This window comes from Lepus europaeus, chromosome Y (assembly GCF_033115175.1).
Source record: "Lepus europaeus isolate LE1 chromosome Y, mLepTim1.pri, whole genome shotgun sequence".
In the NCBI taxonomy this organism is placed as follows: Eukaryota; Metazoa; Chordata; class Mammalia; order Lagomorpha; family Leporidae; genus Lepus; species Lepus europaeus.
Window position 1 is genome coordinate 19,858,047 of NC_084851.1, and position 12,703 is coordinate 19,870,749.

At 43.1% G+C, this 12,703-nt stretch overlaps 1 protein-coding gene across 1 annotated transcript in view; it reads right to left on the bottom strand.

Annotated features, from left to right (window-relative positions):
* Positions 1–2,978: 2,978 nt before the first annotated feature.
* The window catches only part of LOC133754138 (DNA-directed DNA/RNA polymerase mu-like), a 51,948-nt gene continuing 42,223 nt past the window's right edge, over positions 2,979–12,703 (bottom strand). The window contains exon 3 of the mRNA XM_062184695.1: positions 2,979–3,261. Within this exon, the coding sequence (XP_062040679.1) occupies positions 2,979–3,261 (283 nt within the window). The remainder of the gene's footprint in view (positions 3,262–12,703) is intronic.

Sequence of the window (12,703 nt, forward strand, 5' to 3'; positions counted from 1 at the left end):
TGCCATGGTTGGTGCGCTGCGGCCGGCGCACTGCACTGATCCGGTGGCAGGAGCCAGGTGCTTCTCCTGGTCTCCCAGGGGGTGCAGGGCCCAACCACTTGGGCCATCCTCCACTGCACTCCCTGGACACAGCAGAGAGCTGGCCTGGAAGAGGGGCAACTGTGACAGGATCGGTGCCCTGACCGGGACTAGAACCCGGTGTGCCAGCTCCGCAAGGTGGAGGATTAGCCTAGTGAGCCATGGCGCCAACCTACAAGTAGCACTCTTATTGACCTAATATTTAAACTTAGCACCAAATTATGGAAGTTTCCTCAATTCCTCAGCCTGTAACTACTAATGTTAAGAGTAAAGGTAGAAACTACCTTAAAATCACAAAGATATCATTTTTTTAAAGATTTATTTGTTTATATGAAAGTCCGAAGTACCCAGAGGGAGAAGGAGAGGTAGAGAGAGACATCTTCCATCTGCTGGTTCACTCCCCAGTTGGCTGCAATGACCAGAGCTGCACTGATCTGAAGCCAGGAGCTTCTTCCAGGTTTCCTACATGGGAACAGGGACCCAAGGACTTGGGCCATCTTCTACTGCTTTCCCAGGCCATAGCAGAGAGCTGGATCAGAAGAGGAGCAGCTGGGACTTGAACCTGGGCCCATATGGGATGCCAGCGCTGCAGGCAGTGGCTTTACCTGTTACACCACAGCACTGGCACCATCACAAAGATATCTTAATATACTGCACAGTCCAAACAGCAGATGGCCGGCGCCGCGGCTCACTAGGCTAATCCTCCGCCTTGCGGCGCCGGCACACTGGGTTCTAGTCCCGGTCGGGGCACCGATCCTGTCCCGGTTGCCCCTCTTCCAGGCCAGCTCTCTGCTGTGGCCAGGGAGTGCAGTGGAGGATGGCCCAAGTGCTTGGGTCCTGCACCCCATGGGCGACCAGGATAAGCACCTGGCTCCTGCCATCAGAACAGCGCGGTGCGCCGGCCGCAGCGCGCTACCGCGGCGGCCATTGGAGGGTGAACCAACGGCAAAAGGAAGACCTTTCTCTCTGTCTCTCTCTCACTGTCCACTCTGCCTGTCAAAAAATAAAAACAAAAAACAAAAAACAAAAAACAAAACAAAAAAAAACAAACAGCAGATGATGGGGCCTTGCACTATGAATTAAGCCACCCACCCCATATTGGCAATGGTTTGAATCCAGGCTGCTCCACTTTCAATTCAGTTCCCTGCTAATGCACCTGGGAAAGCAGTGGTGGATGTCTCAAGTCCTTGGACCCCTATGCCCTAGTCCAAGACCCAGAAGAAGCTCCTGGCTCCAGCCTCATCCAGTCCCTGCTTGTGGCCATTTAGGGGAGTGAACCAGAGGTTGGAAGACTTCCCTTGTTCTTCCTCTCCCTTTCTGTAACTCTGACTTTCAAATAAACCTTAAAAATAAAAGATGCTATTTCTGGCCCACAAAAGGTGGCACTTTCTTTGCAAGGTTAATTGCCTTCCACCTTCAGTCCTGGATGTGCCAGAGACCATGCATAGGGAGTGACAAGTGACAACTGGCCCACAGCCTCGAAGCCTCGCACCCTTCTGACCCACAACACTCCTTTGAGGAAGACACTGCAGAACTATGATTTGTTCCACAGTCATGACTGTGTGAGAACGGCTTTATCATGAAAAAGTGAGAAAGAATTCAAAATGAGGTCTCAGCCAGCAAAAGCACGTCCTCTGATATGAGCAGGCATATAGAACCAAATTAATCAGATTCATGAGCTGGAAAACCATGCCCCAACCCCTACGTATCCCACTTGTATTCCCAATTTGCCAATCAGACAACTAATCACGCCCCTTTGGGGAGTGCATAAAAATCATGGAGCCCTCTGGGCCTGCCCTTGCCCTCCCAAGCCTCCTAGCACACAGCCTTTTGGCAGCCCCTCAGCTGTCTGCCTGCACCACGTGGTTTTGTGGTCATTCCCGCCTGCACGGTTTTTCCTCTCCCTATGGCTCTGGCCTGTGAAGGCCTGCACATGGTGTGGGGCCTTCTGGCTGCCTCTGGAGCCTGCTGGCTTGCCCTGCTGCTGCTCTCCTGCCCACGTGCTCTTTCTCCCTTGCAGCCTCGGGTCTATTCCCTAGAAAAGCCTGGTGTGCAACAGCCGCTTTCAATTTCTGACCCATTTTCTCTTAGTAAAACCCTCACCTTCCTGTGCATTTCTCTCACACTCTAAACGCTAGACTCTACCATGTTTTCTCATTTACAGAAACTTGATATTTAGAATTCCTATCTAAATAGACAAGGACCCCCGATATATCAATCTTAATTTTAAAATAAAGGTAAACGATTTTCTGCCCACCACCCTCCCCCCAGCAGCAGCACATGATGATCAAGAGCACAGCGTGGCCAGGGTTCCTGGGGACGAAATGGTTCTCAGCCGCACACAAGGCCGCTCCACCGGGCCCCAGCGCCCTCCACCTGCCTCCTCCCAAACCCTCCCCGAGTGTCCACACTCACAAAGCAAGCACAGCCCTGGTAGATACAATTTCCCTGAGTAAATTCGCATTGTGCGCTTGACTTTTCTGCAGATGTTTAGGTTACAGGATATCCCAAAGTGCTGCGTGTGCAGCAAGTTGCATGTACTCACCAGGACCGTTTTGTCTTCTGCTTTTCCACACTCTTGGTACCACGCGACATTCACCAGTCCCCGCACACAGACTACTAACCCAAAGCCCGCAGCAGGCCACAGCCTTTATAGCCCGCAGGCGTGGGGCGGGGTCTCTGGAGGCCAGCCCCACCCTTCTAGAGTGATGATTAGCTGAAGGCCTATGGCAGGAGCCTAGCCTGAGCGGCGCTGGGCACTGAAGCCCGCTGACTGGCTGGAAGCCAGGGAGCTGTTGACATAGGAGACTACCGCTTAGAGCGCCATCTGGCGAGACGCCGCAACCTGCAGGCCCACAGAGGGTGAGGAATTTTTCCAGGCCTCTGAGCTGTGGCACAGGCTAGCTCAGGCCTCCTTTTCCCTCAGCCTGCAGAATCTCTGCCCCATAGCTGTGCAGATTTCCGGAAAGCACAGCTGTGCCTCTGCTCCCCTCCTTAGAGGGCGGGCGAACCAGGATTTTTGCAAAGCAAGCCCGGTAGTCTCTGGCAGCAGGAGACAGTGATTGTAAGAAGGTGACACCTGAGGTGGGCTTGCTTTTGAGTGGGCTCTGGGTGGGCATCTGTGCTCCTTGGCTGTGGAACTGCTCCTGGCTTCCTAGTGGCCCAGGGAGCCCGGCAGGCATCCTGTTTGCAAGGGAGGGAGAGCGAGGCACAATGAACTCATTGCTGGGACGTACTAGGGTCTTTGACTCTGACAGTGAGAGGAGTCGGCTTTCTACGTGAGTCACTGCTGGTCAACTTAGAACTCACCAGAACCTTTAATTAGTGAACACAATGTATATAGGGGTGCAGTGGGGGTGGGAGCAACTTACTTGAATGAGGCACTGATTACTCTAGACACTCTCCTTTCTTTGCATTAGACCTGTCAGAGGAAGACATGAACCCTGTGTCTGCAAACTGAATCCAGTCAGCATGTTCTCAGGATGAGCTGCCAGTACTAGGAACTCCAAGTCTGACTGGGAGAGCAAAATCTGCCTTGTTACTAGGGAGAACAGTTAGGGGGTAATGAAAATCATTCAGAAAGCAGCAAGAGACTTTAAAAAAGTTTTGTGGGGCTGGCACTGTTGCATAGAAAGTTAGAATTCCATCGGCATCCCATATGGGCACTGGTTTCAGTCCAGGCTGCTCCACTTCTGATCCAGGTCCCAGCTAAGCTAATGCACCTGGGGAATTGGCCTAAGATGGCCCAAGTGCTTTGGCTCCTGCATCCACATGGGAGACCCAGAGGAAGCTCCTGACTCCTGGCTCCTGGCTTCGGCTTGCTCCTGAAATGGCTGTTGCATCCATCTGGGGAGTGAACCAATGGATGGAAGACATCTCTGTCTCTCCCTCTCTCTCTGTAACTCTGCCTTTCCAAAAAGAAAAGTTTTTTGTATTTGTTTTCAGTAATTTGAAATGCAGAGAGCTCTTACATTCATTGTTCGTTCTCCAAATGTCTGCAACAACCAGAGCTGGAGCAGATGGAAGCCAATAACTCAATTTAGGGCTCCCATGTAGGTGGCAGGGACTCCAATACTTGAGCCATCATCTGCTGCCCTCCCCCCGGGGTTCTATTAGCAGGAAGCTAGAATCAGAAGCAGAGCTGGGACTTGAACCCAAGCATTCTGAATAGGATGTGGAAGGTTTAATCACTGTGCCAAACAAGTACTCCAGTAACACATTTTAAAACTTGTTTACAGTGGGGAGCCAAGATAGCGGGAGAGTGAGGGCACACACAACAGTTTGGGAAAATAAATTTAAACAAGGATGGAGTTACTGTACCCTGAAGAAGAGTCTCAGAGGAAAAAACTGCAGAGGAAACTCTTCGGGATCTAGTGGATGCGACACGGAGGACCTACTGGGAGAGTAAGGTGGCCCACTGCCGCACCGTGCAGAGCCCTGCCGAGCCGCACCAAGCTGCGCTGAGCTGCACCTAGCAGCACCCAGCCGCACCGCGCCACACCGACCCAACCACGACGGAGGTGTGCCATGGACACAGCCCACCCACAGAATTTGAGCCCCAGCACTGGAAGCAAAGGTAACTGGGAGACATTGGCCGTGAAGCTTAGACCATGGTCGGAGCTCATGTGGTGGGAAGGGGGAGCTACACCAGGCTGACTGGAAGAAAAAAAAAGGGGGGAACCAGCTGGGGCACTAGCCTCTCTCTGCACTCTCCTTACAAACCCCAGAAAGACAAAGAGCAGGGACCACTTACTTTACATAAGTAAAACAAACTCCTTAGCCTAGGCAACACTGAAGAATCAGAGTTCTTTGGCAACACCTCCAGGATACCAAACAAACGTAGAAACCAAGGCAACAAGAGCAAGGAAGACACTATAATGCCCCCAAATGAAAAAGACACCCCAATTCAAGATTATGAAGATGATGAGATAGAAGAAATGCAAGAAGTGGATCTTAAAAAATTGGTAAGATCATTAAGAAGCTCTCAAAAACAAATTCTTGAACTACAGAATTCCTTAATGGACAAGATAGAAAATCTCTCTCACGAAAATGAAATATTAAGGAGGAATCAAAATGAAATGAAACAACTAGTAGAACAAGAAACAGTGATAGTGATGAGAAACCATAATGAAATAAAGAATTCAATAGATCAAATGACAAACACATTAGAGAGCCTTAAAAACAGAATGGGGGAAGCAGAAGAGAGAATATCGGACTTAGAAGACAGAGAACAGGAAAGGAAACAGGCAAACCAAAGAAAAGAAGAAGAAATTAGAAATCTAAAAAATATTGTCGGGAAATCTACAGGATACTATTAAAAAACCTAACATTCCTGTCCTAGGAGTTCCTGAAGGCATGGAGAGGGAGAAAGGATTAGAAGGCCTTTTTAGTGAGATACTAGCAGAAAACTTCCCAGATTTGGAGAAGGACAGAGATATCTTAGTACAGGAAGCTCATAGAACCCCTTATAAACATGACAAAAAGAGATCCTCACCACGACACGTTGTAATCAAACTCACCACAGTGAAACATAAAGAAAAGATCTTAAAATGTGCAAGAGAGAAACATCAGACCACTCTTAGAGGATCCCCAATTAGACTCACAGCTGACTTCTCATCAGAAACCTTACAAGCGAGGAGGGAATGGTGAGATATAGCCCAGATACTAAGAGACAAAAACTGCCAGCCCAGAATATTATATCCTACAAAGCTCTCATTTGTGAATGAAGGTGAAAGAAAGAGCTTTTACAGCAAACAGAAACTGAAAGAACTTGTCGCCACTCGTCCAGCCCTACAAAAGATGCTTAAAGATATGATACACGCAGAAACACAGAAACACAGTCACCAATATGAAAGAAGGTAAAGGAAGGAAACCTCACAGCAAAAGATCACAGGAAACCCAAAAATGATAGAGCAAAGTTACTACTTATCGATAGTCACATTAAACATTAAAGGCCTGAACAATCCGGTTAAAAGACACTGATTGGCCGATTGGGTTAAAGAACAAAACCCATCTATCTGCTGCTTACAAGAAACACATCTTTCTAATAAAGATGCACATAGACTGAAAGTGAAAGGCTGGAAAAAGATATACCATGTCAACAGAAAGGAAAAAAGAGTGGGGCGTAGCCATCTTAATATCAGATAACATAAATTTTACCACAAAAACTGTTAGGAGAGACAAAGAGGGGCACTATATAATGATTAAGAGATCCATTCAACAGGAAGATATAATGATTATCAATGTATATGCACCTAATTACAGGGCACTGGTTTATTTAAAAGACTTGTTAAGGGACTTAAAGGGGGACTTAGACCCCAACACAATAGTACTGGGGGACTTCAATACTCCACTCTCAGAGATAGACAGATCATCAGGACAGAAGACCAACAAGGAGACAGTAGATTTAAATGACACTATAGCTCAAATGGACCTAACAGTTATCTACAGAACTTTTTATCCTACACAGAAAGACTTTACATTTTTCTCAGCAGTACATGGAACCTTCTCTAGGATTGACCACATGCTAGGCCATAAAGCAAGTCTCAGCAAATTCAAAAGAATTAGAATCATACCATGCAGCTTCTCAGACCATAAAGGAATGAAGTTGGAAATTAGCAACTTGGGAATCCCCAGAGCACATACAAACACATGGAGATTGAACGACATGCTCCTGAATGAACAATGGGTCATAGAAGAAATTAAAAGAGAAATAAAAAATTTCCTGGAAGTAAATGAGGATAACAGCACAACATACCAAAACCTATGGGATACAGCAAAAGCAGTGTTAAGAGGAAAATTTATATCAATAGGTGCCTACATCAAGAAATTGGAAAGGCACCAAATAGATGAACTTTCAGTTCATCTCAAGGGTCTAGAAAATCTGCAGCAAACCAGACCCAAAGCTAGTAGGAGAAGAGAAATAATTAAAATAAGAGAAGAAATCAACAGGATTGAAGAAAAAAAAAACATTACAAAAAATCAGCCACATGAGGAGCTGGTTTTTTTTTTAAAAAATAAACAAAATTCACACCCCACTGGCCCAACTAACTAAAAAAAAAGAAGAGAAATGACCCAAATCAATACAATTAGAAATGAAAAAGGAAACGTAACAACAGACACCACAGAAATAAAAAGAATCATCAGAAATTACTACAAGGACTTGTATGCCAGCAAACAGGGAAATCTATCAGAAATGGATAGATTCCTGAACACATACAACCTACCTAAATTGAACCAGGAAGACACAGAAAACCTAAACAGACCCATAACTGAAAAGAAATTGAAACAGTAATAAAGGCCCTCCCAAAAAAGAAAACCCCAGGACCAGATGGATTCACTGCTGAATTCTACCAGACATTTAAAGAAGAACTAACCCCAATTCTCCTCAAGCTATTCAGGGCAATCAAAAAAGAAGGAATCCTCCCAAACTCTATCTGTGAAGCCAGCATCACCTTAATTCCTAAGCCAGAAAAAGATGCAGCATTGAAAGAGAATTACAGACCAATATCCCTGATGAACATAGATGCAAAAATCCTCAATAAAATTCTGGCCAATATAATGCAACATCACATTAGAAAAATCATCCACCCAGACCAAGTGGGATTTATCCCTGGTATGCAGGGATGGTTCAATATTCGCAAAACAATCAACATGATACACCACATTAACAGACTGCAGAAGAAAAACCATATGATTCTCTCAATAGATGCAGAGGAAACATTTGATAAAATGCAACACCCTTTCATGATGAAAACCCTAAGCAAACTGGGCATAAAAGGAACATTCCTCAATACAATCAAAGCAATTTATGAAAAAAATACGGCCAGTATCCTATTGAACGGGGAAAAGTTGGAAGCATTTCCACTGAGATCTGGTACCAGACAGGGATGCCCACTCTCACCACTGCTCTTCAATATAGTTCTGGAAGTCTTAGCCAGAGCTATTAGGCAAGAAAAAGAAATTAAAGGGATACAAATTGGGAAGGAACAACTCAAACTGCCCCCCTTTGCAGACGATATGATTCTTTATTTAGGGGACCCAAAGAACTCTACTAAGAGACTACTGGAACTCATCGAAGAGTTTGACAAAGTAGCAGGATATAAAATAAATGCACAAAAATCAACAGCCTTTGTATACACAGACAATGCCATGGCTGAGAAAGAACTTCTAAATTCAATCCCATTCACAATAGCTACAAAGACAATCAAATACCTTGGAATAAACTTAACCAAGGATATTAAAAATCTATACGATGAAAATTACAAAACCTAAAAGAAAGAAATAGAAGAGGATACCAAAAAATGGAGAAATCTTCCATGCTCATGGATTGGAAGAATCAATATCATCAAAATGTCCATTCTCCCAAAAGCAATTTATACATTCAATGCAATACCAATCAAGATACCAAAGACATTCTTCTCAGATCTGGAAAAAATGATGCTGAAATTAATATGGAGACACAGGAGACCTCGAATAGCCAAAACAATCCTATACAGCAAAAACAAAGCCGGAAGCATCACAATATCAGATTTCAGGACATACTACAGGGCAGTAGTTATCAAAACAGTATGGTACTGGTACAGAAACAGATGGATCGACCAATGGAACAGAATAGAAATACCAGAAATGAACCCAAACATCTACAGCCAACTCATATTTGATCAAGGATCCAAAAGCAATCCCTGGAGTAAGGACAGTCTATTCAATAAATGGTGCTGTGAAAACTGGATTTCCATGTGCAGAATCATGAAGCAAGATCCCTAACTTTCACCTTACACAAAAATTCACTCAACTTGGATCAAAAACTTAAATCTATGACCAGACACCATCAAATTATTAGAGAGCATTGGGGAAACCTTGCAAGATATAGGCACAGGCAAAGACTTCTTGGAAAATACCCCAGGAGCACAGGCAGTCAAAGCCAAAATTAACTATTGGGATTGCATCAAACTGAGAAGTTTCTGTACTGCAAAAGAAACAGTCAGGAAAGTGAATAGGAAACCGAGAGAATGGGAAAAAATATTTGCAAACTATGCAACAAATAAAGGGTTGATAACCAGAATCTACAAAGAAATCAAGAAACTCCACAACATCAAAACAAACAATCCACTTAAGAGATGGGCCAAAGACCTCAACAGACACTTTTTGAAATAGGAAATCCAAATGGCCAACAGACACATGAAAAAATGTTCAGGATCACTAGCCATCAGGGAAATGCAAATCAAAACCACAATGAGGTTTCACCTCACCCCGGTGAGAATGGCCCACATTCAGAAATCAACCAACAATAGATGCTAGAGAGGATGTGGGGAAAAAGGGACACTAACCCACTGTTGGTGGGACTGCAAACTGGTTAAGCCACTATGGGAAGTCAGTCTGGAGATTCCTCAGAAACCTGAATATATCCCTACCATTCAACCCAGCCATCCCACTCCTTGGAATTTACGCAAAAGGAATTAAATTGGCAAACAAAAAAGCCATCTGCACATTAATGTTTATTGCAGCTCAATTCACAATAGCTAAGACCTGGAACCAACCAAAATGCCCATCATCAGTATACTGAATAATGAAACTATAGGACATGTACTCTATGGAATACTATACAGCAGTCAAAAACAATGCAACCCAGTCATTTGCAACAAAGTGGAGCAATCTGGAAAGCATCATGCTAAGTGAATTAAGCCACTCCCAAAGAAACAAATGTCATTTGTTTTCCCTGATCGTCGACAACTAACTGAACACCAAAGGGCAACCTGTGGAAGTGTAATGGACACTATGAGAAATAGTGACTTGATCAGCTATGGTGCTGACTATTGATGTACAATGTAACACTTTATCTATTTTAGTATTTTTTGTAAACTTTATAATTAACATACAATTATTCTGAGGTGTCTATATATTAACTGAAAAGTGATCCCGGTTAAATATAAGAATGAGAAAAGGAGAGGGAGGAGATGTATAATAGGGGACATGCTCAATTGGATTTGCCCCAAATGATGAAGTTAGAAAAGTTCCAGGGGATTCCGACACAATCCCATCAAGGTGGCATGTACCAGTGCCATCTCACCAGCCCAGGTGATCAATTTCAGTTCACAACTGATCACACTGATAGGCCTAAGAGTCAAAGGAATCACACAAACAAGATTAATGTCTACTAATACTAACTGATAAAAAAAATGGGAGAGAAGGATCCAACATGGGAAGCAGGATACATAGCAGACTCATAGAATGACAGATGTCCTAAATAGCACTCTGGCCTCAGAATCAGCACTTAAGGCATTTGGATCTGGCTCAAGAGCCTATGAGAGTATTTTAGGCATGGAAAGCCAAGACACGCTGGGAAAAAAAAAAGATGAAGAAGAAGAAGACCTAAATGAAGGATCTCAGCGAGTGTGATCCCAGTGGAAAGAACGGGGCCATCAAAGTAGGAGGTAACTTTCTCTGAAGGGAGGAGAGAACTTACACTTTGACTATGGCCTTGTCGGAATAGGATCGAAGTCGACAAACCCTAAAGGCTTCCATAGCCTCGGCAACTCATGGCTAGAGCCTAGGGAGATTACTGATGCCATAAACAAGAGTGTTAAATTGTTAAATCAACATCAGGAGTTACTGTGTACTTGTGTCCCATGTGGGACCTGTCCTTAATAGGTTGTCAAAGGTGAAGTAATGATATAGTTAGTACTGAAACAGTATTTTTGCACTTTGTGGTTATGTGTGGGTGCAAACTGATGAAAGCTTTGCTTAGTATATACTGAAGCGATCTTCTGTATGTAAAGATAATTGAAAATGAAAAAAAAAAACACCTTGGTTTTAAATTGGAAATTACATAGAAAAATAATCAATCTTTTTTTTAAAAAAAATATCTTGCAGAATCTCGGTCATTAATGTGATGTACACTGTTATTTAATGCTATAACTAGTACTCCAACAGTATTTTTTCACTTTGTGTTGCTATGGGAGGACAAACTGTTGAAATCTATATATATATACTAAACTGATTTTCTATATATAAAGAGAATTGAAAATGAATCTTGATGGGCATGGAGGGGGAGAGCAAGTGGCGGGGGGGGGAGGGTTGTAGGTGGGGGGAAGTTGTGGGGGGGAAGCCTTTGTAATCCATGAGCTGTACTTTGGAAATTTATATTCACTAAATAAAAATAAAATAAAAAAACAAAACAAAAAAAACTTGTTTACAAACTGTAAGACTGTAACTGTTTAAACATATGGTCTTCATCTCAAGTCTTTGCATCGTATTCTTATATCTAAGTTTACTTTCATATGATTCAATACTTATTTATTAAATGAGTGTAATATATAGGTACATGCTTCATATCACCAATACAAACCTCAATACATTTTTGACTGAGAACCTTGGATAGACTGTGAAAGTCACTCACAGGCTGGAATTCTGACACAGAGACCATAAGGAGAAAAATCTAGATGTGTGTCTACCTGAGACCTAATTAGAATCTATGCCTGATCAATAGAATCTAACTGTTGGAACTGTCTCTTCATACCTATTTCTCATCTGTAATGAGAAAACCATGTCCTTTTTGGCAGCTTCACATGGCCAAGTAAGTTCAAGTACTAGAAGCTAAGTTTTTACAGTTTCTGCAAATCTTATACAAAAGGCCTTTTATAAATTCTAAAGTAGCATACAAGAGTTGATTTTGCATTTGCATTTGTGTGAAAAAAGCACAATGTGAAAGGCATAGCTATTCAAGAGAGGGAAGTTATGAGGATTAGCTCAGGTTATAAATATGTAAGTACTATTAAATATCAAGACAGTTGATACAGATATTTAATAAATGCAGTCTGGATGATAAGCAAATAAAATGAAAGCACACATATAAGCATTTAAACTCTTCAGAGAGCTCCGTGCCAGGGAAGCACATTAATCTCCATATGTTAGCAAAAGTCAATCTGCATATTTACATGCAAGCAACTGGTTTAAATAAGGAGTATCATAGAGGTTTTTTTTTTTTCAAGATTTATTTATTTATTTGAAAGTCAGTTATACAGAAAGGGAAGGAGAGGAAGAGAGAAAGAGGGGTCTTTCACCCACTGGTTCACTCCTTAATGGGCTGAAATGGCCAGAGCTGCACGGATCCAAAGCCAGGAGCCAGGAGCTTCTTCCGGGTCTCCCATGCAGATTCAGGGACCCAAGGACTTGGGCCTTCTTCTACTACTTTCCTAGGCCATAGCAGAGAGCTGGATTGAGAGTGAAGCAGCCAGGACTTGAATCTGTACCCATATAGGATGTGGGCACTGTAGGAGTTGGCTTTACCTACGATGTCACAGCACTGGCTCCATATAGAGGTTTTTTTTTAATAAATAAATAAATATTATTTGCTTTTTTTCCAAGAACATTTTCAGACTGATAGCTGGTGATAAGTGACAATTTTTTCCTTAAAATTATGTGGTTTGTTGAGAAATCTAAGTATCCATCACTTTATAATTTTTGTGTCAATGCATACTGGTAAGAGTTAGGAGTTAAGAGTTAATAACTGCTAGAGTCAGAAACCTTGTTCTCAAAAAGTTATCATGTTTTTTTTTTGACAGGCAGAGTTAGGCAGTGAGAGAGAGAGAGACAGAGAGAAAGGTCTTCCTTCCATTTTTTCATC